This window comes from Leptinotarsa decemlineata, unplaced genomic scaffold (assembly GCF_025532065.1).
Source record: "Leptinotarsa decemlineata unplaced genomic scaffold, Ldec_3_MD MMD2_tig00001719_RagTag_RagTag, whole genome shotgun sequence".
NCBI lineage: Eukaryota > Metazoa > Arthropoda > Insecta > Coleoptera > Chrysomelidae > Leptinotarsa > Leptinotarsa decemlineata.
Genome location: NW_027412569.1, coordinates 13,679,595 through 13,707,103, shown reverse-complemented (window position 1 = coordinate 13,707,103; position 27,509 = coordinate 13,679,595). Strand labels below are relative to the sequence as shown.

The window sequence follows — 27,509 nt, the reverse complement described above, 5'->3', positions numbered from 1 at the left end:
TGCGCATTCATATGACCGATCAGTCATCAAAAATATTTCAATTTGAGTAAATTTTACTTTGAATCTCACCAGAGAGACATTACTGAATAAACTTGCATTGAAATTGAAAAGTCAAAGTATTCATATAAATTTATATCATTTTGAAATCATTAGGTTTCATAGTATCAACACCTCTCATTATTACCAATATTTTCTTCTTTTTCAAACCGTGAGTACTTCAAATTTACCTCATGATAGCTTACGGTCAGAGACACGGTTCTTAATCTTGGTGTCAGGTTAAAGAAACGAACTCCGTAGTATTAGACATATCCCAAACGATATTTGACAAATTCTGACTCATAATGTCAACGTTATTAAGTGCCCTCTCTCTTTCTCAGAGTGATAGTACACTTTGTTGGCAACTCTGTAATTTGTTTTTTGTTACTGACTCAGCTGGGCGTTATTAGTAATTTTTTTGGAATTGTATTATAATTTCTATTTACTCGCCATCTCAACAATTTTCAGTTTTCATTCCATTTTTTAATCCTACCTTGTGAATAATTTCAAATCATCTTTCTGTGACCTACTGAAATTTCAAGAATTGGTGAGTAGGTACCTACATTTGTTTGATTTGGGCGTGGAATTGAATTTTATTTCACATTATTTTTCAGTCTATCTATGTCCGCAACAGTTATAATAAATAATGAATTCTCACTTTGTTGAGTTTTAAAGTTTCCAGAATAAAATGGGACCCTTCATTATTATTTTTTTTAAAGTTTTTCATGGATTCATTGCACTGGAGTCTCATGAAATTTCATATTCAAAATTTTCGTCCTATAATTTTTTCTTTTGAAGGAACCATGAATCTGACTGAAGTTTTATGTTCGTTGCTTTGTATTTCCAAATATCTCTTTGTCTTCGAGTTTGTATTAAAATACCATTCATTTCAGAGGGGTATGTGGGCGATTGTCAAAATGAAGTAATATAAATTTTTAGTTGGCTCCAGATAATCAAATTTGAAAATGCAATTTATTGTTTTAATTTTGTAATTTTTGTATTGACTTGGTAGTGGAAATATCAACTATATCGAATACAACTATAACTTTCATCATATTTTACTTTTTCATTCATTCATACACAGAAACTGAAGAAATCCATTACCACTTTGATCAATATTGCTTTGCAGACAATGTCTTCTCGCAAAACCGTTAGCCGTCGTGGGACCTCCAAGAAACGTGCCCAGAGAGCTACTTCAAATGTTTTTGCCATGTTTGACCAGGCGCAGATTGCAGAGTTTAAAGAGGCCTTCAACATGATCGACCAAAACCATGATGGCTTTGTTGACAAGGAAGACTTGCACGACATGTTGGCATCGTTAGGTGAGAACTCTTTTTTTGGTTATCATTTTTTCAGTTTGAAAACCACGTTACTTCCTTTTGAAGTTCAGATATGTTTATTAATCCTTATCAATGACGTACACGACATAGGATTGGTCAATGGTTACATGAAAGATCGAAAACTTAAATGTAGAACCATACAGAATAAAACGACAGAAAATCTAAAACATCAACATGATAACTGTCTAACATGTAAAACAGCTTGCCCTGTGAATACTTTATTTCTGCTTTGAATTTGGTTGCTGATGAAATATCCTTCATTTCCCATCTTATGGTCCTGGATAGCTGAGCAAATTTTTCATAATCAAGATCAGATACGAATGGATTAAATCTTTTTTTGAGCCAGGCTGACAAAAATTATATCTCAAAATCTCAGTAAGTAGATATTTACAATTTCAATTGTAACAATAATAAATAAATCAAAATATAGAACATAACAAAAATGAAATGTAAGTAGATGAAATATTATAATATTAATGTTCATTGTGGATATTTATAGTAATCTGCGAATACTGTTTCATTGTAACTCCTTTTATTTCGATTTTTCAAACACGCTGTAACATTATCAGAGAAAAAATTATATGTTTCACTTCGCAGAGAAATAGCTTTACTGCCTTGGCTAGTTTCATCGCCTCAGCAATCTGTTACTTCTCTGTTACAATAGTTATTCAGTTGACTAGGCAGAGAAATATGAAAAATGGACAATTTTTCCTCAATCTAACTGACTTTGCAATCCTCTCAGTTTGCGATTTTTCCATCTGGCCCTCTTATTCTTGGACGCATATATCTCTTGTTGACACACTCATCCGATTGATTCGAATTCCAGTGGAGAGAGATGAAAAGCACTGACCTTTGTAGGCCTTGGTGTTTACCAATTCTAGTTTTTGATTCAATTTTTTCATGAGAAATATATTCATGTCTATCTCTCGAGAAGTATTATTTCTGAAATTCTTGCAATGAAATATTTTGGTGAACACCACAAAAGAAGCACTGATCTCAAACACCAGAACTGCAACACTCTTCTGGACATGCTTGTCACCAACCAAGTTGGCGTCTGCAAGAGGTGAAGAAGACTAAATAATGGGAAACACGGTCAAAGTTTTGCTTAAGATCGCCCATAATTTCGATATCGTTATTGATGAACAAAACTGTGTTTTTCACAGTGAACAGTCGTTTTTCAGGAAATGATCACTTCTTTATCTATCTATGATATGAAATTCAAAAAAAATTTGCTGTTTAACCTGCTGTTAGCAGCAGGCTTCACCAGAAAGGTATCAAAATCGATATATCTGTCTGTCTGTTCTGTTAAAAATCTATTTTTCCGTCAACCAGTTGTCGCCCCTCTAAGAACGACCACTCTTAAAAGTCAAAACTTGTACGAGCTAAGGACTTACGAGGTCTTACCTTTTAACGTGTGATTCCTAACACAAGTTGTACGATAGTGGTCAATTGAATGAGTAGAGCAAACCACCCACCTCAACTGAGTGACTACCGACTGCTGAATATGATAGTGAAATATATTTATTTATTCATTTATTTACTTTTTACTCCTACAAACACAATATTGAATTGTAATTAAAAGTAGGAGAGATAAAACTACAGTAACAAAATAAGCTTAAGAACTACTAACTAAAATAAAACAAAACAGTAAATATAATAGGAAACAAAAAAGAAATCAAATAAATTATCACAATTTTTAAAATGTATACAAGTACCTATAAATTAAGTTACCCAATACCTAGAAATTAATCCGGCTGTGAGAAAAAGTAGGCCCTTATCTCTTTGGCATTTGTTTTAGTAAAAAGATCCACGGTGCTATTTTCAGTTAAAATGTTGCAATGATTTAGCATACGGGTGATTGGCGAGTTATCAGAAAGGCCGATAAAGAATATTCTCTTGTCCTGTCTACGCAGGTTTACCTTAGGCACCAACAATTTTACATAGTTGACCAAAGATCATCCCTTGTACTTTACATTATTAATTATATAGAATACAAAAAGAACATCCTGTAATGCACGTCTGCTCTGTAAAGTAACAATGTTAAATTCCTTGAGCATGCTTCTGTAAGACACCATAATGGGATAGCAGCCATACATTTTGACATAAAGATATCCAAGAAATCTTTTTTGAACTTTTTCAATCAAATCTGCGTTGGTCTCTCCCTGTGGTGACCAAATAACAGAAGCATACTCAAGATGAGGTCTAACTAGAGCATTAAATAACTTTACAATACACCCAACATCTCTAAAGTTTTTGTATTTCTAATAACAAAACCAAGAATCTTATAGGCTTTGTTGACAATATATTCATAGTGAGTGTTGAATTTGAGGTTACTTTGAAAATAAACACCTAAGTCCTTACACTCAGACTTACGCATAAGTGGAACATTTTCTACTTTGTAAGAAGCAGAAATATAGTTAATTTTCCTTGTGAATGTTATAACTGAGCACTTATCGATATTTAAGAAATATGATGAACCAAACAGGAATATTGCCCGTTTTTTGAAGAAAGAAGGCGTAAACGTAGCTTATAGAACGAATAATAACCTAAGTAAATTTATTAAAAATAATAAGGACAAAACTTTGGTGTCGGATAGATCAGGAGTATATAAGCTGACTTGTGGCTCTTGTCCAAAACTGTATATTGGCCAAACAGGAAGAACATTTTTCCAACGAATTAAAGAACAGGAGTAGTTTTGTAAATAGAAAGACCAATTCCACATTTGCAAACCATCTTTTAGCAGAAGGACATGAGTTCAATCATGAGTACGAGGTGTTACATTTAGAAGAGAAGAGTTTGAAACTTAATCTTCTAGAATGTTTAGAAATCAATAGATTCAGGAATTCGGGTAATTTACTGAATGATCAATTAGAACTCAATAACTCTCCGTTACTGAATATATTTTTTCAAATGTGAAAATGGAACATAAGTGCAGGTAATTTAATTCGTTAGAAACTCAGGTAAAATATCAGCTACTTAAAATTCAGGTATTTCGTTTACAGGTACTTTGATTTCAGGTACTCCATAAACTATATATATATTTAGTATTGAATGTGTAGAATTAGTTGAAAGACACGCCAGATGAAGCCATTGTATGGCGAAACACGTGTTGCGTTTTTGTAAAACAATTTAGTGAAAATCTCACAATAAAGTTTTTTTGGAATACGATATTTAAGAACATTTTGTTACTTTCAAACCACCTGCAAACCGTCTGAACGTTTTATAAGAATCTGAAACTGCTCTCATGAGTTTATATTCATTATACTGAATCCATTTGTATAAATTTTCTAGGAAAGAATCCAAATGACGATTACTTGGACGGCATGATGAATGAAGCTCCTGGACCAATAAATTTCACCATGTTCCTAACCCTGTTTGGAGAACGTCTTCAAGGTACCGATCCTGAGGATGTCATCAAAAACGCCTTTGGATGTTTTGACGAAGATAATAACGGAGTGATCAACGAAGAACGTCTCCGAGAACTGTTGACTTCTATGGGTGACCGATTCACGGATGATGAAGTCGACGAAATGTATCGAGAAGCTCCCATCAAAAATGGTCTGTTTGATTACGTTGAGTTCACTCGTATTTTAAAGCACGGTGCCAAGGATAAGGACGAGCAGTAGGAAGTCGATTGTGGGAAACGAGCTGACATTCTGTAATTTCATAATGAGACCTCAAGGCCCCAAATTGTGAGAGCGCCGGCTGGTGGCTTTAATGTTTTCATTAACAAAAATTTCTGTCTCTTAGCTTGTTCAAAGAATCTAGCGCTTGGAGAGTTAGATGGGTTTGAGACCTGTCCTCTTTATAACTTTATATTCTTGTTATTTGGTGAAAATATATTTAGTCGGGGCATTTTAAGTTATTATTCTAATGAATCAATTCCTTTATGAAACTTTTGTACCTTTATAATCGATTATATTATATTCAATTAAGTGACATTGTTTTTATAAATTGGTTAAGGCTTTGTTTTTATCGTGCGATTTCAATTCTAGCCAGATTTTACTTGAATTATTCAGTCGAAGATACATCCAGTTTATGAGTGGAATCATACTACAAAAGCGCAGAAGGGCCAAATGTTTTTTTATTTCTTTCTTGGACATTTCCAGTTCAAAGTGGAAATTTTGTGTTCAAAATCAAAAAGTTCAGTTACAAAATAATAAGGTACAGTAAGAAAAATTAATGTAACCATGTCAAAACATGAGTTAAGTGTAAGTAAACATTAGTAAGACATTTATGATGGATGAAAAAAATATAAAATTGGAACGGGTGTGCAGTCGGAGACAAGAAAAATGAGAACTCTTTTTTCTGTTCAAGCTTTCGAGACTTTATTGACTCTTCTTCAGGAACTCTAGATGATAAGATGAAAATTTAACAATTGTCAAAATTTGTTGTACATTACTTACGAAAGTTGGGGTTATGTATATGAAGCAAGCATGAGAAGAATTGTTTTCTTAAAACACTTTGAAAATGTGATGATTTATGAACACTCATGATACTGGATAACTGGTTAAGACTTAGCATCCCTCCTTCAACCATTCAGCCTTATACCTTCCACGATATATTTTTCAAACATATATCACCATCTAACATACAAACCATATCCAAATTCCTGATTGCATCCAATATAAAGCTGTAGTGATCAAGACAGACCTAATAGTTGTGTGCATGCAGTGCTTCGCCAATCATGACCTGATCGTAGTGTCCATACATGTAACCGTAGTGTCCATACACGTAACCGTAGTGCTTCACCTCACATTAGTGCTTACACTCTAATGCATACGGACATTGCTTGTTAACTGACCTCAAACTACAGTCGAACTTTGTTATAGCGCAAAACCAAGTGGGGTTTGGGTCCAACTCAGATCCACTTTAGTGTCGGCTCTACCTGTAGTAGCAACATGATCCTGGAACTCTTGGCTGGATAGCCCTGGCAGCTGAAGCCATTAATGGAAAAAGAAGAAGAAGAAGAAATATTTTTTGACAAGACAATTGACAGTTGACTTGGACATGTCCCTTTCACAAGATGTATAAAAATTAAAAAAAAAAATATTTTACAACAATCTAATGTTATTAGTGCCAAACACATTTTATTATAATGTTCTCAGTCTTAACCAGTTATCCAGTATCATGAGTGTTCATAAATCATCACATTTTCAAAGTGTTTTAAGAAAACAATTCTCGTGCTTGCTTCATATACATAACCTCAACTTTCGTAAGTAATGTACAACAAATTTTGACAATTGTTAAATTTTCATCTTATCATCTAGAGTTACTGAAGAAGAGTCAATAAAGTCTCGAAAGCTTGAACAGAAAAAAGAGTTCTCATTTTTCTTGTCTCCGACTGCACACCCGTTCCAATCCCCGTGCTGTTTCTTATATATATATATAAAAATAAACACCTTGCATACTACAAAACATTTCAGACAAACATATAGTACAATAATAACATTGTAAAAGTATACAAACAATCAGACAAAGAATATAAACAGGCAGACAATTCAAAGTCTATCAGCGAAATATTTTTCTACCCAATAATAAGCCTTTGATAAAAGCATGATTTTCAGTTCCTTTTTAATTTTTCTAACAGGTAAGTTTTTGATGGAATCAGGTATTTTGTTATAAATATTTATCACAGAAAAAGGAACATTTTTCTGTACAAAAGAAAAACGTGCATTAAGTTGAGAAGACTGTTTTTATTGCGGGTATTATGAGAGTGATTCCTATCAAAAATTTCAAATAATGACATGTTTTCTTTAACAAAAATAATACATTCATACACATACATACTTGTAAGAGTAAATAATTCTCTTTTCAGTAAATATTTCCCTGCAACTCTCTGTTCTAGGTAGATTGAAAATTTTTCTCAAACATTGTTTTTGTAGAATGAAATTCGCTGAGGATGATACCAAAGGATGATACCATATCTAATGCGACTTTCAACGTATCCATAGTATGTCAGTAGTGCTGCATTTTGAGAAATATTTTGTGATATGACTTTCAAAGCAAAACAGTATCTTGATAAAGTTGTTGCAATATTATTTATATGACTCTTCCAGTTCAATTTTGAGTCAATTGTTGAGCCCAGAAAAGACAATTGAGGAGAAGATTCCAATGTTGTTGATCAATTACTGAGATTACAAACACTACTAGTACCGTTTCGTGTAAACGTTATGGCATGCGTTTTATTGGTATTTAATTTCAGATTATGGGCTGAAAAGTAGTCTTCTAGCAGGTTCATGGGGGAAAAATATTGGTTTTTTCAGAAGAAGCATCATCTGAACTAAAAATCACAGAGCAATCATCAGCATATTGCACCATAAATTCATTCACAGCGTCTGATACGTTATTAGTATATAATATATAGAGTAAAGGTCCCAAGATTGACCCTTGGGGTACCCCTCTGATTATTTTCTCTTTATTGGATGTTATTAGTTCGCCGATTATTTGATCCCTTTGAATCACGCACTGCCTTCTATTTTCCAGATATGATTTTATTAATTTGAGAGGCAAACCTCGTATACCATAATTTGACAACTTAACACCCAATATTTCGTACTCAACACTATCGAAGACTTTTGACAGGTCCAAATTAACAGCTGTTGTAATTTTATTTTTGATGATGGAATTTATTATGTTACATAAAGCCTGATAGGTTGCTCTAATGGTTGATTTCTTTTTCCTGAAACCATTCTGGGTATCAGACAGAAGATTATTTTACCTTCCAGAAAGGTTATTAATTTCATGTATATACATTTTTCAAAAACTTTACTGATATTGAGAAGAAGTGCAATAGGTCTGTAGTTGTTGAGCTCACTTACTTCGCCTTTTTTATATATAGCTCTCACATATACTATTTTTAAATTATCTGGAAAAATATCCGTTGAAAAACATAGATTAATTATATGTGATGAAGGCTCACGAATCTCATGTGCTATATGTTTCAGTAATTTAACAGTGATTCCATCTTCGCCTACTGATTCAGTGTTCTTAAGGTTTTTGATAATGTCATATATTCCTTTCGAATCAACAGGTTTGAAAAATATGCTTTGTTTGTAAATGGGAGAGGTTAGAAAACCATTTCCATGATTTTGATTTGTAATATTTGGACAATTATGTATGAAAAAATTGTTGACTTTGCAAAGTGCTTTTGTTTTGTTACTTTCATTCGGAAAAACATTTTCTATTACAGAATCAACCTGCTTCTTTCCACCACCAGTATAGTTCTTTAATAGATTCCATACTGCTTTAGACCTGTTAGAAGATGATTGCAGATATTTTATATTGGCCATTTTTTTTGCTTCCTGTACTACTTTTTCAAGTACTGTGCAGTATCTTTTGTATGTTTCATTTTTTAACTGTGATAGTTTCACTTCTGAGAAAATTCTCTTCTTGATTTTTGACTTTTTGTTGTCAATACTAGGTAGGGATTTAATTATAAGTAATTGGCCCTCATGGTCAGATAATGCAGATGTTATCGTCTCACCCGGATATTTTTTTTCAAAGTTAATGAAGATGTTATCCAATAATATAGATGAATGAGGTGTTATTCTGGTTTGCTCATTTATTTGATTGTGTAGATCATAGGATGTATATTTTGATGTATAATACTAATAGTATCAACGAATAAAAATTGTAATCTTCAAAAGTCAAGAGAAAAACTCCTCCAATGTATAAACAACATCTTGATGAAATATTTTAATTTTTTTTTATGTGAATGTATTTCAAGGGGCCTGTATAGACTGAAAAATAACATTGAACAGCCTACAGCCATCTGAATTTAGACCTCTTTTATGCAAGAAAGAGAAGTGTTTAGTTAGATGGTTGTTATCTAGATTTCAGCGGAGTCTTGAAATGATCTCTGCAAGATTCTAAAGGTCCAACTCTAGCTCTTTTTCGCAAAGAAAACACTCCGTGGTTGCCTCCGTGGTTGCCTTTCTGTCTAGTATCATAATTGTGTAGTTCATCTACACGCATATGGTCGTTACGAGCTTTGTGTATATTCTTCAAAAGTTCTAAAATGAAAATACCACTAACTGTTAAAATCCTCATGTTTTTGAAAAGGTCACGACAACTATGGTTAAATGAGACTCTAGCAATACATCTAACAATGCGCTTTTGAGCCAGAAAAACATTTCGTGCATATGCTGATCCACCCCAGACTGCAATACCATAGTTTATTCTTGATTGAACTTCTGCAAAATAGAATGAACGGAGATGATTCAAGTTCAATGTATATCTAAGATTTCTGATTTGGTAACATTTTGAGTTCAGTGTCTTAGAAAGCTGTAGACAGTGAGTTCGAAATGATAAGTCTTCGCCCAAAAAAATTCCAAGAAATTTAACACTTTCAGTACTATAAATGCATGTGTTATTAATGTTGATATTTAATGGCGGTACGTTTTTGTTTTGATGAGTATGAAAAGTTACACAATTTGTTTTGTTTGTATTAAAAAGAAGAGACATATCAGAGGACCAGACTGAAAAGTTGAGCATTGTGGTGTTAATTTTTGTTTTCAGAATTTCAGAGTTTTCTCCTGTAAAAAGTAGCGTTGAGTCATCTGCATACAATGTAGTGAATGCATCAGTTAAGATCAGAGGTAGCTCATTAATATATAAGACGAATAGTATTGGCCCCAGAATGGAGCCTTGAGGTACCCCAATGTCATTTCTTTGAGGAGATGACCGATATGTTTTACCACAATGAGAGATTTTTACAATTTGTTTCCGTCCTTTCAGATACGAGCTAAACCAGTCATGAATTTTACCTCTTATACCAAATTTATATAACTTATCAAGCAGAGTTTCGTGTTGAACACAATCAAAAGCTCGACTTAAATCACAAAATATTCCTGTTGGATTTTCACCCTTCTCAGTAGCTATTAATACTTTCTCATAGAAGGAGATAATTGCTGTTGTAGTAGAGTATTGGCTACGAAAACCATGATGATTATCCATAATAACTTTGTTCCTCTCTAAAAACGATACCAGTTGATTTAGAACCACATATTCAATTACTTTTGATATTACTGATGGAATAGTGATTGGTCTATAATTAGATATGTCAGATGGATTACCTTTCTTTAAAATAGGAGACACTAATGAAGTTTTCAATTTTGTTGGGAATATCCCGTCCTCAAGAGACTTATTAATCACGTGAGTTAGAGGTTTAACTATGTATTCTGCAATTTTTTTTAATATTACAGCTGAAATTCCTTCATAACCACAGGAGGGCTTATTTTTAATTTTATATTTTATAACATTGAAAACATCTATCTCAGAAACATATGGAACAAACATACTCTCTGTTTGAAAATTATTTTGTGGATATTTAATTCGATGATTTAGGTGTTGTATATTTCCTATTGTTTCCTTAGGTATGTTTACAAAATAATCATTAAATATATTTGGTTCAGGTTGGAGTGGAAACAGCCAAAATATCTTTATCTGCTGCACTATTGAGAAAATATGTTAAAAACAGAGCTCGTTTGTGCTAGCTTTGAAGACAAATGATTTACGTGTGCATCCATTCGTCAATGTTATTATTTATAAAAAGAAACTGCATTGAAATAAAGTGGGTTCCAATAATGATCCTTGTGGTACTCCTACACCAACAGACGATGGATCAAGAGCATAACATTTGATTTGTGGATACCTAGAGGAGCGATAAAAATCATTTGAGAGCGTATCTCCTGATACTATTCCTCTGTAATTTATATACGAGGATTTCATGATTTAAACTGTAGGACAACTTTAGAAAAGTGAATAAAGAATCCCAAAGCTACTTTTCTATTAATTAGTGCTTGTATTCAAGCACTAATTCATTTTTCAAAAATCACGCCGACAGGGTTAAAGTTATTCTTCATCCTTGATCATTTTTAAGGATACCTTATTTCAATAAAACCAATTAAATTTTTCACGTGAGAGAAAATTGGTAAAATTGAAACCTGTAGTGTGTAATAAATCCAAAAACCAAACACTTTTACCAATCACCAGAAATGCAATACTCTTCTCGAGACGTTTCACCCACCAAGTTGGCGTTTTCAGGAAATGAAGAAAACCAATTCCTAAATTCAAACTAATCTCCACTTATATCTGCAGGAGTATATGGAAAGTGTACAGTCACTTCACATTTCTGATAGGAAATACCAGAGAAATTTTCCGAAGGTGTCTCTCATCAAACAGTTTTTTTTAAACAAAAGTTCCAGATTCCAACTTGCATATGTGAACTTTGTATAAAGAATGGCCACAAAATAAGCGAGGATTGCTTGAAATTGTTGAGAGTGGTACATAACAAGTTTTTAAATACCTTCGAGAGTTATGAAATCCATAACTGTGGAATGAGATCTATAAATGGTAATGAAGGTCCCATTCTTAATAGCTCATTATAGGTAGAAAAAAAGGTAAATGTTAGATATCAGTACGGTAGTAGATAACAAAATACTGGGAACTGATTAATTGACACTCATTCTGCAAGGTAATGATTCGTGTAACACAACTTGTAAAGAGTAGTTTTAGTCATCTCCTGATGATGCAGTTAGCGAATCGCGCGCCTAGAGAAGGCGAACAAAATACTTTATTACAGTTTTCCCTCAATTTCTTCAGGAATTATTTCAAAAGTAAACTTCCACTCACTCGATTCGTTGCATGTTGAGAATTTTTTCTGCATGATTATTTTTCATCGAAATGCGCTCTCAACAGCTCGAAACGAAGGTGAAACCTGACAATCGCATTATCCGGGACAAAATTGCTACAAATAAGATTTCGCCTCCCATTTCCGAAAATAATCAACGGTTGAATATTTTCGGGCGTTCCGGCGGTCGTCTGGATGCTTATTCGCGACGAGACGCCCTTTGGCAGGGAAATTTATCAGTCGTGGGGTGCGACATTGAATCGCGTTAAAACCGTAACCCGAAACGTGTAACTGGAAGCGTGTGAGTCTGGGGGTTGGTTTACGGGGTGGAGAGCGACCGCGAAACCGGGGGTGATGATGAACTTCGTAGGATTATTACAATATCACAGTAAAATCTGGCCGAAAGGAAACTCATACCCAGCTTTCATATCGGGTGCAAATTTTTTATTTATTCACTTTTTATCAGAACACAACACTGAAGTTTTTGGTGTCTGGGGTGGTAGGTATATCTCGGTCGCCATTTTGTAAATGATGATGTAATAATTATCTCCTGAACTATAAGGAGTATGAAAACTTTATAGATCTTTTTTTATATAATACTATCTACAACTTTCTTCTATAACTTTTTATTCTAACATAAGTGAAACCTAATATAAGAAAATGAATTCGAATTGGGGGATCTGACCTTTTTTTTTGTGATTTTATCAAAAAAAAATTATCACAGCTATTTGATAGAACTTTTTTCAACAATAAATTTCACCGATTATGTTCAGGGTTCTCATCATATTTTCTGATGTTTCAGAAACCCAAAGCAAAGCAAGAAGTAGGTAAGTGACGTACATGACTATAAAAATCATATTCATACTGATTATATATTTTTCGATTTATGTTATTATTTTCACGGTGAAACTGACGACTGACATATACATTCGATACAAACATGACGAGATTGAGCGCATGAATGGTATCGGACTATTAAATCTCTCTTGCTTGTATCGAATATCAATTTTAACTCTACAAATTCGAAGGGCAACCCACCTACCGCAAATATCGCGCTTCGAGAGGGCTTTGCGACTGATTATTTGAGAACCCGCATTGGTTCGAGTCTTCATCGCGGGACGTCGACACCCTCGTCCAATATTCTATGCCCTCGACATCCTCGATCTGAGAGACGACGACGAATTTTGGCCAGGAGCGATTCGATTGAATGATTGAAAATTGTGATTTGTTTTGGAGATGCAGGCAAAAAAGTTAAAATACGCCTGTTAATATTGGGAAACGCTAGAATTTTATTGAACATCTAGGTATCCTAGGAAAATTTGATACGGAAATTTGGAACCTCTGTCTTGAAATAAATCTGATGGAAACTACTCTCTTACATCAGAACTGTATGGCTTTCGATGCGCGTTTTGCTAGGCAAGTTTGTATCATCAGAAGATGAAAACAACAGAATCGAATTTCCCCAAAGACGCGTTGTTTAACAATGTAGTTCATCAGAGACTGTATTTTTTCCCTAAATACACGTGCGGTGATGGCCGATCACTTGACGTTTGTCCGAGAAGCAGCATTTGGCTTTGACAATTCATTTTGAATTACACGTGAAAGTAATGAAAAAGATCTGGCCGGCCGTAATGACGAACATATTATGTCATTGCATATGTACTCCTCCGAACGCGGTTTGGCTCCGTTCAACCGAATGAAACGTAAACGTTCCGTTTCGATTTTGACGTACCTACATGTCACATGTCGACGCATATCGAGGTTCATTACTTCAACCACAAAACTTGAATCGAACAAAACTGTGTAACCTTTTCCTATGACCAATATCTACAGTTAGTTAACCTGTACACTGTTGAAAATATAAATGAATTATTTCTGCTCAGTTGGTGGGTAAGAGCTCCTGATTCAGGTACAGTGATCGCATCATAAATATTCATTATTCTCAGAGATTTTTCAATAAAGAGTTTACCAAACTGGGAGTAAAAAAAACTGCGAGCTGAATTGATTCAAAACGGCCCAAGCCATCAGAGTTAAAGCATAATGACGGACATTACTAAGCACTCATTCAATATTTATGTGAATTTATATAATAGTATATAATTATTAATTAATACTATTAATTAATTATTAATTATATTAATTCAATATGGCCGCAATTCGGAATATCGGCAATATAACTTCATGAATACGGCCCAACAAGATACGGATATATGTATGTGCATTAATAGATACATTCGAAATGCGCTTGGACATACTATGCAAGACGAAATTCGGTTCAATTGCCTTCTGTTTGGTTTGGTTTGGGAAACAACTCTAAAAGTGTCGAAACCCGAATGAATCAACTAATAGGTATGTACTGGATTAAAATAGGGTTACTACGAGTATAATAGTTATCGCAATTGTAATATTCGTTTTTTGAGATGTACAACAACAAATAAAACATAAGAAATATAGAAAATAAACGAAAGAAACATCTGGACAAGTGCACTGGGAGAAAAAAACATCCCAACATCTATATGAACATTTCGCAGAAAAAATTTGCAACTCAAGTGTCGCAGGATGGTGACTATAGAGAAAAGCTTTGAACTTACAAAGTAGCATTATGGCGAATTACTTCAGTTCGCCTATAAAAATTTCAGGAGTATATTTCAACTATGAACAGTTTTTTCTTTGGCGTCTGCTGCGAAATCGAACGTCTCAGAAGGGAATCACGGCTACATATTTTGATTCTGTAGGGAAACAGGTACATCTCTGCCCCCTCTTTGGTGAAGCTCCTTTTTTTGATTTCTTTTTCCCTCTTGTAGCTATTTGAAATATTCACGTTAAACTCAATAATGCAAAATCTCGACCGAGTCCCACGGGTATTAATTTCAAGAAGATTCCCAGTGTCTTGAAAACGATATGTGAAACGCTGCCAACCTATAATTGTCGAATAAAATCAAGAAGTATTCAAATAACATACCGAGATCAACACCGCCACCACCTCAATCGTAGAAACGTTTGTAAATTCCTACGAAAAATAGTTAGTTTCTAGAATTGTATCTCAACATATAATTTCACAATTCCAGTGGAATGCTGGTCTTTTCATTTCGATTGAAGAATAATGCCTACGAAAACAGGACCGGCTCTTGGGGATGAACTGAGAACTGAAAGGCAGAAGTCACCGTCATGACTTTTTTACCTTTAGATACCTAATGAAATTGTCATGATGGTGTGTCACAATATCATACACTATGTTGAACTGAAGTTAGATGTCTATACACTGGAGTAACAAGTCATACATACTACAATTATCATGCAAATCTGTCAACCATTATGGTTTACTTGATCCACTCACGGATACATACGATACTATCGTTATCGTTGCTCATGTGACAGTACAGTGTTGCGTATTCGACAGCCTGATACTGTAACTTGAGAAGTAGATGTGAATTGTGATGGCATTGACAAAATATTATTAGGTTGTGTATGCACATGCATGAATATTTACCGCGATTTCTTTTTATTGCTTTTGTGAATATAGAATTATCATCGGTGTTCAACATCAAGTCTATGTTTGTCAGTTTTTTTCTGTGCAGGTCAGGTTCTCACTCTTGAAGAGGCAATAACGCTTCCTGGCTGTGACACCTAACCTCCTAGATTTGTTAACAGAGAGAGATGAAGAACTGCTTCTGCTTTTGATTCGATGTTACAGGATGGACGGTTCAGAAAACGTCCGCCTCCTCTGTAAATCCAGGGCCAAGTTCTTTAATCACTTCATGATTCTTAGCTATAGGTACATGGTATTCAAAGCGGTACATCTCTTCACCAGGCCTCTTCACGTGGAGGGCCCTGACGTATTGTAGATCTACCAGGAGCTACTTCTCTTGGGCTAAAGCCGCCTCTGTGTACAAATCAGACTCGAAAACGAAAAATAAACGACTGGGATATAATAAACGATTGTAAGCTGTTGTACTCAGTATATCTTAATACATAATTAGACGAATGTACAGTAGCCAAGGCCCGCGGAGCCAGAGATGGTTCCAGAAAAATGCGTAATTGCTTCAGAAGTCGGTAATCAAACAGTGATATTTTATGCAGATATCAATCCGCGGTTCGGACTATCAGAACGCATAATCTGCGACTAAAATTGCGCCAGCCTACAGCCATCACGGTCGGTTGTAATTGCGTTTCTTCATTTCTTCATGAATTATCATCAAATATTGTTTCTCGCATTCGAGAACGATTTGCGATTTGATTGGGGTTCCTAATATTGCTTATTGTTTAAGTATGAGTAGTAAACATATGCGTGTGTTATTACTAGCGACCCGATTGCCCTGAGCTATTCCCAGTTCCAGTAATTTCGTGCTGCCGGCCGGTAAGAAATGCGAGTTTTGATCTTTAGAAAAATCTTCTAACTATTCTTTCCATCCCATTTATTATCCAGTAGCTTGTACTTATTATTTTTCGTTCTAAAGTCTGTTGTTTTTCAAAATGAACTAGTTGTTTTCATATTTTCAACTATAATTCTGTGACGTTTCAAAATAAATCAAATCTGAAAGGTTAATTATTATACTCAACCAGAAATGTTACTCCCTTTGGATAACCATTCAGAAAAATCCAACTCTTCATCAACACTCATTATCACAACACAACAAAAAAATATTTTTTGAATGTTTCCTACACTAAATTAGTCAATTTCTACTAATTTTGGGGCGATGAAAACGAAAATAACAATGAAAAATTTTCATTAGCTCTGGTTTTTGAGATACACAGTACTTAATCTTAAAGAGTAGTTATACTATAAGTGAAAAGTGAAAGTACATAAAACAATATTGTTATGTTTCTTTTAGAATATTTTAAGTACAAAATTAATTAAAAAAAACATTATTCTTAGTGTTTTGACAAATAAAAGAAGTTTGTACCACCAAATTTCAATTAAGTCCATCCGATTCATTGTAAGATCGCTGTCGTTTAGCTTGTCTTTTATAAAACACTTCTGGAGCATCCCTACACACAGACCAGCAGTAGTCTGCAAGCATTGCTTCATTCCAACGGCCCTGATATCTCTGTTCCATTAAGGCAATGTCTTGATGGAATCTTTCTCCATGTTCGTCACTCACAGCTCCACAGTTTTGTGGGAAGAAATTAAGATGAGAGTGAAGAAAATGAATTTTCAAGGACATGTTGCATCCAAGTTGGTGGTAAGCTTGAAGAAGCTCTTTAACCAATGCTGTGAAGTTATCATCTCTTTTGTTACCTAAAAACCCATGTACAACCCCCTTAAAGGCTTCCCAGGCTCTTTTTTCATTTCCTGTTAAAATCATATCGAAAGCAGGATCATTTACGATTTCACGGATTTGAGGCCCAATAAAGATGCCTTCCTTGACTTTAGCATCACTCAACCTGGGAAACTTTGCTCTCAAGTACTTAAAAGCTTGTCCTTCCTGGTCCATGGCCTTCACAAAGTTTTTTATTAGTCCCAACTTAATATGTAATGGGGGAAGGAGAACATCCTTAGGATCTACAAGAGGCTCGTAAACTACATTTTTCTCATTAGAGTTTAGGTCTCGTGTAGGCCAGTTCATTTTTTTATAGTGAGATTTTCTATCTCGACAGACACAAAAAACAACAGTACTTGGTTAACCCTAATTGCATTCCTAGGAGTATAGCAATGACTTTCAGATCACCACAGATGTGCCACTTGTGTTGTTCATATTTAATTGATTGGAGAAGTGTTTTCATAGCAAATCTTTTTGACGCTGTCTGTACTGAGATATTTTCACATCATGTTTTAGAAGATTCCACTGTTGTAGTCTTGACCCTAACAGCTCAGCCTTTTCCTTAGACAAGCGAAGATCTCTTATTAGGTCACTCAACTCTGCTTGACTAATTCTGTGCGGATCACTAGACCTATCGCTTACCTCAAAATCAGGGTCATAGAATGTAGAAGGATGGGTTGCTCCTTCTAAACAGTCTTCATCACCTTCCTCTGAAATTTCATAGTTTTGGGGTGGAGAAGGGACTGGCAAATTGTCTGAGTGTGGTACAGGCCGAAGAGCAGATGGGAGATTAGGGTATTTAACCGTTCCTCTTTTCTTCATAGATAAACCTTGCTTAATGGGAGGAGTTAAGCAGAAATAACAGTCGTCTGTATGATTGGTAGGCTCACGCCAAACCATAGGTACTGCAAAAGCCATTGCCCGGTTTTTATTTTTCAGCCAATCTCGCAATATGACGGAACAAGAATTACAACATATATGAGGAGCCCATGATTTATCTTGGTCCCCAACTTTCACACCAAAATAATGTTCATAGGCTGTCTTAACGATAGGTGTCATTTTACGTTTCTGAGCCTTAAATGTTATTTCACCACATATATAGCAAAAGCTATCGACAGAATTCACACACTTTCGAGGCATTTCAGATCAGCACTTAAATTAATTTAAAAATCAACTTCACACGATAATTTCAATAGCAACCACGTGCGTACAATTGACAAACTCACATAGGTTATGTTTACTACTTAAGAACAGCTGATGAGAGGGGTGTTATGTAAACAAACATGTGTACCAACTGTTGGTGATGAAATATTTCATTTGTTGAAAACTCAATATACATATATATATATATAATATAATGATACTATATCTTGAAAACAAGAGCTAATATATAATTTTTATGGTCACTTTCGGTTTTAACACGTGGAAATACATTAAAATCATCTAATTTCAACCCCGAAACAAAAACTTTGTTGTGTTGTATTATTATATACTTTATAATTCAAAATGAAAATGACATTCCAGAAACTTCTTCGGTTCCCTTCCTTGAATCCCAATGAAGAATAGATTAAAATCGTACCAAATCCGCAAAAATCAATTCAAAATTTTTGTTCCTCGTTTGCCAGCTCTGAGATAAAGCTCTTGGATGATTTTGACGTTTGAAAACCACTCCAACGTTGAATTTACAACAAATGTGTGTCATGTTTTCAAAACGACCAGAGAAGTAAGTTATTACATTCAAAGAAAATGGCTGTTGTTGTAAATCTATGGAATGTTTTTCTTCTGAGAAGTACCCCCTGAAATATTTTAGGTACGACACATGTCTGGTTGGCCGACACTTCCAAATTACCAATTTTCACATCGAAGGACCATTATGAGAAATAATCAGAGCGCCTATACGTCCGATGAGAATTTCCGTTCGGTAATTTAAACAAAATATTACCCAATATCAATATCAGCTAATTTATGAAAGTGCCACAAATTTAGTTGCAATTATGAGGCACGGACATGTATGTTGTGTATTTTGTATTAATTAATAATGCAGCCGATAGGTGGATCATGATGTTATATTCAAATAATGGCCGTATCGGTGTTTGTCAAGTCCAATTGTCCGGCTGCACCATTGATAAATAATATATGCGTTGTGTGCTTGTCAGAATTAGATTTATTGAATGGATTCTTGTTGAACATGGACGGTTCTATTATTAAGATCAGGACAATCCAGTTATAAAAGAAGGTGATCTATATTCAGTGCTGTGGAATTTTGGGTAGAGAAATATTGAAAAAACCATCAGAGTGTTTAACCTATCTTGAAATTAAGTATTCTTGAAGGACTTTATTAGTTTTGGGTCATTCTATGTCAAATCAGTACACTTTTCGAAACTTATCATCTCAGATATTTATCATAATAAAATATCCCATTTTGATTTCGAATCATTCATCCGTTTACATTTAAATATTTCTAAAGAAGCGGGTACGTTGATGGACTTTAGCTGAAAGATTCTATTCCAAAAGAGTTCTATGAAATGAAGTATACGATTACGTTGGTTGGTAATAATAAGGAGAACATATAATTTGTAATTATTCGAGCCTAAAAACTATATAATTATCAATATATTAGACAAGTCGTACACCATCATATTGAAAAATAGTGCAGGGCTGCTGGAAAATTCCCAATCCGTCTACCTTTTTACAAAAGAAGCATTTCCAAGCTCATCCAAAAATCAATTAAGAGCTCCTCCATAATTCTCGAGATGTTATTATAGAAAGACATAAAAATCTATAAAGTATTTTGGAATGAAGACCGAGCCTAACAAAAAATAACCGAGTTTAATATTAAATAATTAAATTTAATACAGTGCGCAGAGGGTTATAAATTCGTAAGCGTCGTGAATATTTAACGCACAAGGCATCGCCAAGATTCGACCCCACGAACAGTGTTGCCAACATGTGTGTAATTTCAGTGCTTTCGCTTATTTCACATCCTGCCACTTTGTCTGCAGATCGGCTTTTCTTCAGGTGCTTCAAGCCTATCACCAATCACTGTTAAATTTTTAGTGAACTCAATGAATAATACGGCATGGGGTATTGCCTTCATTGATGTATACCGCATTTAAAGACAGAACATTAGGCCCAAAAACCTGCAGACCATGGCTAATAAACCCGAATAATTCAAGTAATCTGTTAGATATATGCCGTGAAAGCCTATACACCATGATAATTTGATATAATACCTTTTTTTTGGTTATGATTCAAGTATAAGTCTATTTTTCCAAAAACGTTTTTCGAGCTGATTTTGCTAGTGTTGGCACATTTCAAAACAAAATAACGCCTTCTCGCGTCTAGTCGAGAGAAAAATTCCCTCTAGTCTTGGCAAGAACACGATTTTCCATTCCCTCGTCTCGTCTGGTCTCGACTTCTCTTGATAAGAAAGCGTTATTGATGGTAGACTCAGAATAAAAGTTTACTGACCAAATATTTATTATGTTATTCCATAGATTTTATACACGTTGTAATTTTATAGGTAACCTGACCCCGAAATTTCTCGATTCCGAATAAGCCTATAGTTAACACTGTATATTAATTTTGTATGGGAGGTTTCAATAGTTCTTTTGATTCATTATGTACAAAAATAGTCTTAAGACTCAAGAGTGAGTCACCTGAACGAACTGTCATTACAAAAGTCTTTCTAAAGAAAAATTGAAAATACAAACAAGTATTTTTCGTTCAGTATCGAGAATAAAAATTGCATTGATTTGCGAATTATGCATGAAATATAAAGTGAATTTTCATTATGTTATCTTCCACTCGATTTCCCTAGTCTAGAGACAAGACAAGAGACGAAAATCTCTCGTCTTAACGGGGCAGAACTAAATTTTGTGGGTTTATGAAAACATTATCGCGCAATACCAATTTATTGAGTTGGCAACATTGCCAAGAATTTCGCGATCCCTTCATAAGTAATAACACTTCGCATAGAATAATCATTTTGTTGCGAAGCAATTTGCTAGCTGCTGAGCGTAAAAACACCTTCTACATCAAACTTGCTGTGGGTTGTATGGAGACTGGAGACAGATATTACTATGGTGTGAAAATTATCAAGAAAGAAAAAAATTTGGTCTGAACAGATCTACTAAAAACAGTTTTTATTCATTAGACTTAGTTGGGTTTCTTTAGTTCGAGTGGAATGTTTCATTGTTATGCCCGTGGTACCTTATTTATATTCGAAAATATTTGTTTATAAAGAAACTAATCTGTTCCAAGAAATTATCTTAAATTTTTTGAGATATATATCTCAGGCTGTTTCTTAAAGAGAAACTAACATTATTGGGTCTGTTTTGAGACAAAATAACATGTTGGGAACATATGTCCTACAAAATCTAATTTTTGAACGAAATATTTCGAAAAATCTGACGTACTCCAAGTACATAATACATATTTGAGATACGCCACTCCATGGTGACACCAATTTCATTTTTTTTGACGTCATGGTTTGAACCTCCCATATTTCCGAAGTAACTGGATGAGAATTTACCTCAATTCATTCAATAATATATTGGTACGAATATTCATCTAAAGACGAAATAATACTTCCACAATCATTTTGAAATATTCTGGGAACTTCAATGTAAAACACTAAAACGTATACTCACCTACTAGACCTTTGATAAGAGAAAATTTACTCCTAAAGAATTCAATACCTTGAAACATCAAAGAAATGGTAAACTAATGCTATTATCGGGAAAGTTTATTTTTGTGGCCGATGAATTTTTGATAGGGACGACACACGAACCGGAACTGAGTCAACATCGAGAAGGGCCTTGTTTAAAATGTCGACATCAAAAAGTAATGACTCCATAAATTATTTGCGCTTCAATCGAAACTTAAAACTAGAGAGTTGGATTCAAAGTTTTTACGTTCGTCCAGGAATTATTAAACAAGACACTTATTCTATGGAGGTCTTCGTTTGCTCAACATAGAGCTCGACAGAGCAGGAGAAATTGGAAAAGTATTACACGGATATATTGGAGAATTTGGGTTATTATTATTTGTTTCATATTTATTCGTGCTAGGAATGGCACGTTGAAAGTTTGGATTTTCTTAATTTTTAGCTCGGACAAGTTTCAACTTTTTAGGGTTGTCGTTCATAAGGCGGGCATAACCTCTTGTAGAAGTGGAAACCAAAAAGTTTTTTTTTCAAACACTCTGGTAGTTATTCCTAAAATTTGAAAAAATGACATGAGTAAGAATTCTTCCGTCACCTTTGATACGTAATACTCACTCTCATTTTCAATTTCAGTTCCACCCATTAGATGAAAAATCATGTTTCGGTTCTCGAACTCAATTTGGTCAAGCGAAGTTCCGATAAAGAATGGAAACAAAATGAAGGGAATACGTTCAGCAATCGTTTGTCTTGCCCCAGAACGAGCAATTTTCAAAACCGTATCTACATGTAATTTCATAATATAGAAATGCCGGACATATGCGGCTTTTTCATGCGACCAAATTCAACGAACACAAAATGAATTGTCATAAAAGTGAATCAACTTTCGGTGAGATAGTCTGCGAGCCAAGTTTGTAACGAAAATATATAAACTAACAAAGTGAGCAAGGATCATGAACCAGAACTTTCAGGACTCAAAAGTAATGAAAAAGGTGATGATGACGCTTGATATGGAAAAAATGGTGCGTTCTCATGATACCGTATATATGGTATAATATACCCTTGATACAGCTTTCCCGACAGATGGTTGCAATGCCATATGAAATCATTCGTAGGCCAAAAAATATTGAAAGGTCATCCTTACCAAAAAATATATATCGCGATTTGAAAAAGAATATTATTTGAGAAATCATGTATTTACCATGCATAAACTTTTTTTTTATTTTTCACGCGAAAGTCGCATGTAGTACAAGAAAAGCAAGGGAATCAAATCAACCCTAAAATAAATGGAAATTATAAAAACACGTTTTTATTTTAACGAACAGCAGTAGCACTCATAATATTTTCCGAGAAATATCAAATCTATATTCCTGGGCCATCCGTACTGTTACAAATTTATAGTAATTTTTCAAAAAATGCTTTGGAAGTTTTAACGCATTTTTTTAATAATAAAATCACTTTTTGTAAATTACCCACGTGAATAATTCCAACTCTATTCAGAAAAATTACAAAACATTCAGCAATTTTTAGTATTCTACATTATTATTGTATCTAACATTATAACACAAACTATGTATTTTTATAAAATATTGGAAATATACTACGCATTCAGTTCAATACAGTTTCATAAAATTACAATCAATTTGTTGCTTTTTCGTAAACATTTGATGGGCGTTTGTTTTCAAGTCAGTTAAACAGTTTTTTATAGTATTTTTCTCCAACATAATATATGTTTGCCATTCATATAAACAGATTGAAATGAATCAAACAGTGAATGAAGTGAGGTTTTCAACAATACATTACTGAAAATCGAACACAAATCTAATATAAGAAGCTTCAGAGATTAACGCGCACAAACACACGGACAACGTGACAAACAAACAGTCAAAAATTTTGCTTCAATAATTATCATTAATGATTTGTTATTGTTTCTTTTAAATATCTTCCCTACACAGTGCCGCGATCAGTTACACTTTTGTTATATGTAGAAATATCGTGTTAGTAATACTACCCGTATTTTTTAAGTTGCTCAATCTAATGGTAGTTTTTAATAAGCTCTCTGACTATTAGTCTAAAGTGCCCATCCATGAGTAAACTATATAAAGAACGAAAGCATTTGATGTTCACAATTTATTATTCATTTATGTGAACAACTCATTTCAAAAGAGTTAGGAAAAGCGAAATCCGTATATTTTTAATTATATATGACATGCTTGTAATTCCTAAATTAACCTTAGGGAACTCAATTTTCCCTGAGGTAAATGGTTTATTATAAAAGTCATGATGTTTACCCGTTATATGTAATTAGAACTTGCATGAAATGGAATTTTTTAATTGAGTTTTTCTCAATGGATTATATATCTCCAAAAGAGGTGGGAAAAACTGACGTCATTAAATTTTTGTTCGAAATAAATTTGTATCGATACATATTATACATTAAAGTCACCGACTGTGACTGTTGAAACTTATATTTGAAGTGACAAAATAACAAAAATGGCGAATGCGCCGGTATAACCGGAATAAAACGTTTTCATATGATAAACTTTCCTCAAGATCCGAAAAAAATGAAGAACTGAGAATTGATGTATGCAGCCATTGATACATTTATGTATATTTGTAAGGAGGAGTCTAGACTCTTGAGATCTTTCATATTTTGAAAAATTCATACTTGCATTCGATTCTCTTGAATCGTTATTTGTCACCACCTTGAATATTGAGATAACTTTCAAAATAAAAAATACTCGAAACTGTTTACATTCTCGTTGACTAGAATCCTAGTTTAGCATTTTCACACTCCACCGCTCATGTGTGGACGACACATCATAGTAGAACACGTCATATAAATATGTAAATAGACTTACTTTACCGTCCGCGGATGTACAATGACTTTAAAAGCTATTTTATTACTATTCTAATTTCCGATTTAAATGCCTTTTCTATGTAAATTGCGATCTGGCTGATATATTTCTATAAATGTCGACGTAAAATGTTAAGTAAGTATTGTGCCAGGGAACGATATTAAATAAAACATAATATCCAACTGTTTTGAATTGTTTTGGCGTATCTGATTGTAGCTTCATTGTTCCGGCTTTTACGAACATACGGTGCAGAATTTAAAGGAAGTGATGTGAAAGTTTTGGTTACGGAACCAAAATATGATTTGATAAAAATCGAGATTTCGAATAATGTGTAGTTCGTAGAAGGAAGCAGCCTACAACAGCTGAGAAATGTATCCTATCGGAAAATAAAGACACTTTCAAGACAACTTTTCTGCGGCAAGCATGTGCACGAAATTAGACATTTCTGGTCATTGCAACTGTCAGGAACGAATAAAGTGGCTGCTACAAATTTGCTTGTCAACAAACACTTAGTTCAAAAGAAAGAAATGAAGGATGAGTGATAATTAAGTTTGTCTAAGTCGCAACTAGAGATATTTAATTTCTATCACTGAGAAAACAAACAATAACCCAGGAAAATAAGAAAAAACTAATTCAAATCGGAATCGTGTTTCATTTCTACCCACAGAAACGAAAATTATAACTCCAATGAAAATATATTCGTTGTAAAAGTGATATAAAATTCTGACAGTAACAAATCCCTGGTTAAAATAGTATGACAGCGGGCCATAAATTATTTGATTATAAATAAATATGCAGCAGACATACTAAAAATAAGAATATGATTTTGAAGTGCACTGCACTCTGGTTTTTATAAATGCAGTAGGGGTTAAAATATTTACCGTCCGAACAGAAACAAGAGATTGTAGAAGTGACAGACAGTTCGCTAGGTAGTCGCTTTAAAATCTCAGAAAAATGTGATTAATATAGAATTCTTTTATAATTATATGAAAAGTATTTTCAGAACTACAGAAAACGTTGGATCATGTTTTGATTGGCTTCCGGATCGCTTTGAATTTTATCTCTCTTCACAGAATTTCATAGATTTTATAAAAAAAAGAGATAATTTCACAATTTATTTTGTTCGCTTTCAAGTTTCGGTATATTTTTGATAGGTACTTAGTGAGTGTTTAAGACTGTAACTAACTCTTTTTTTTTTTGAAGACGTATATTTCTACTTTGATACCTACTTGTAGACATTCTAAGGGAAAATGTCATCTCCTTTATTTATTCTCAACCTGTGTCTAAAAAAGCACGTAGGTATTAAATTTATAACATAACAAAACTATTACGTAGTTGATTTGAAAGGGATATATTTTTAGGAGTGATTAATTTTTGGGAAAGAAAGTTTATGGCTTTCTACTACTCCATCTGCTACAAAAAAATGGATGAGAGAATCTTCCAAAGAAAGGAAGGAAGTAATCAATTTGAAAATAAGTAACTCTATACATGGATGTGTAGATCATGCAAAGAAGTAACTTTCAGACACAAACTGAAAGAAAGTCCTCCTGAAACAGCTACTTTCATATAAACATTGAATTACACGAAAAAAAAAAATTCTTTCCAAACAAATACTTCTATATGAACACTGAATTATACAGAAGATACTTTTCTCTATTCAGTTTGTATATCGAACATTTGTTGAGGAATAAGAATCAGATATCATTCACATGAGTTCTACTTTGAATGAATGGTAATAAATTGTACTCACATGGAACACTGTCACCCTAACTGGTATACACGTGTTTCGCCTTAAGACACTTGCCCTAAGGCTCTTCAGTACCAAATTGGATAACATTAAAGAAAATACACACACTTCATTCTTTCCCAAAAATTAATCACTCCTAAAAATATATCCCTTTCAAATCAAATAAGATTCCTCATGGCTGGGATTAAATCAAATAGGTGAATGAATGTCATTACGATGTCATCGATGACATATGCAGATCAAGCTTATTCCGTGACATTCAAAATCGTAATTCATGAATGAAGTGTGTGTATTTTCTTTAATGTTATCCAATTTGGTACTGAAGAGCCTTAGGGCAAGTGTCTTAAGGCGAAACACGTGTATACCAGTTAGGGTGACAGTGTTCCATGTGAGTACAATTTATTACCATTCATTCAAAGTAGAACTCATGTGAATGATATCTGATTCTTATTCCTCAACAAATGTTCGATATACAAACTGAATAGAGAAAAGTATCTTCTGTATAATTCAGTGTTCATATAGAAGTGTTTGTTTCGAAAGAATTTTTTTCTTTCGTGTAATTCAATGTTTATATGAAAGTAGCTGTTTCAGGAGGACTTTCTTTCAGTTTGTGTCTGAAAGTTACTTCTTTGCATGATCTACACATCCATGTATGGAGTTACTTATTTTCAAATTGATTACTTCCTCCTTTCTTTGGAAGATTCTCTCATCCATTTTTTTGTATCAGATGGAGTAGTAGAAAGCCAAAAACTTTCTTTCCCAAATATTACGTAGTATTATCATTGAGGAAGATGCCAATAATTTTGGTATCGAGTATGCTCGAAAAAAAGGGAAAACGATTATTATCGTTTGCAAATGGTTTATAGCTGATCTCCGAAAAATAAATAATTGAAGTATTTTATCCATTGTGTGATTAGGTACTACGTGAGAGAGTTGCGAGCTAGGCCAATTTGAGTTTTATATGTGGTTTA

General features: G+C 33.9%; 2 protein-coding genes and 1 long non-coding RNA gene across 3 annotated transcripts in view; 2 read left to right on the top strand and 1 right to left on the bottom strand.

The window, feature by feature from the left end:
* The first annotated feature begins 376 nt into the window (after positions 1-376).
* On the top strand, positions 377-5,312 carry sqh (Myosin regulatory light chain sqh). The gene is made up of 3 exons (XM_023173434.2): positions 377-583; positions 1,166-1,358; positions 4,668-5,312. The coding sequence occupies exons 2-3, from the start codon at positions 1,169-1,171 to the stop codon at positions 5,000-5,002; spliced, it is 525 nt and encodes a 174-aa protein (XP_023029202.1). The 5' UTR covers positions 377-583; positions 1,166-1,168; the 3' UTR covers positions 5,003-5,312.
* Positions 5,313-5,442: 130 nt separating this feature from the next.
* On the bottom strand, positions 5,443-5,891 carry LOC141482747 (uncharacterized). Its single transcript, XR_012465700.1, has 2 exons — positions 5,783-5,891; positions 5,443-5,727 (listed from the first exon to the last, which is right to left on the bottom strand). It is a non-coding gene; the product is annotated as an uncharacterized lncRNA (long non-coding RNA).
* Positions 5,892-6,387: 496 nt separating this feature from the next.
* LOC111517328 (protein bric-a-brac 1) overlaps positions 6,388-27,509 on the top strand; it is a 324,903-nt gene continuing 303,781 nt past the window's right edge. The window contains exons 1-2 of the mRNA XM_023173435.2: positions 6,388-6,591; positions 12,812-12,836. The gene's annotated coding sequence lies outside the window, so the exon portion shown is untranslated. The remainder of the gene's footprint in view (positions 6,592-12,811; positions 12,837-27,509) is intronic.

Bases quoted from the DNA above. Each gene is read 5' to 3' on its own strand.
- sqh (XM_023173434.2), top strand. From the start codon at position 1,169: ATGTCTTCTCGCAAAACCGTTAGCCGTCGTGGGACCTCCAAGAAACGT. The intron at 1,359-4,667 runs GTGAGAACTCTT...TAAATTTTCTAG, and splicing joins CGACATGTTGGCATCGTTAG to GAAAGAATCCAAATGACGAT.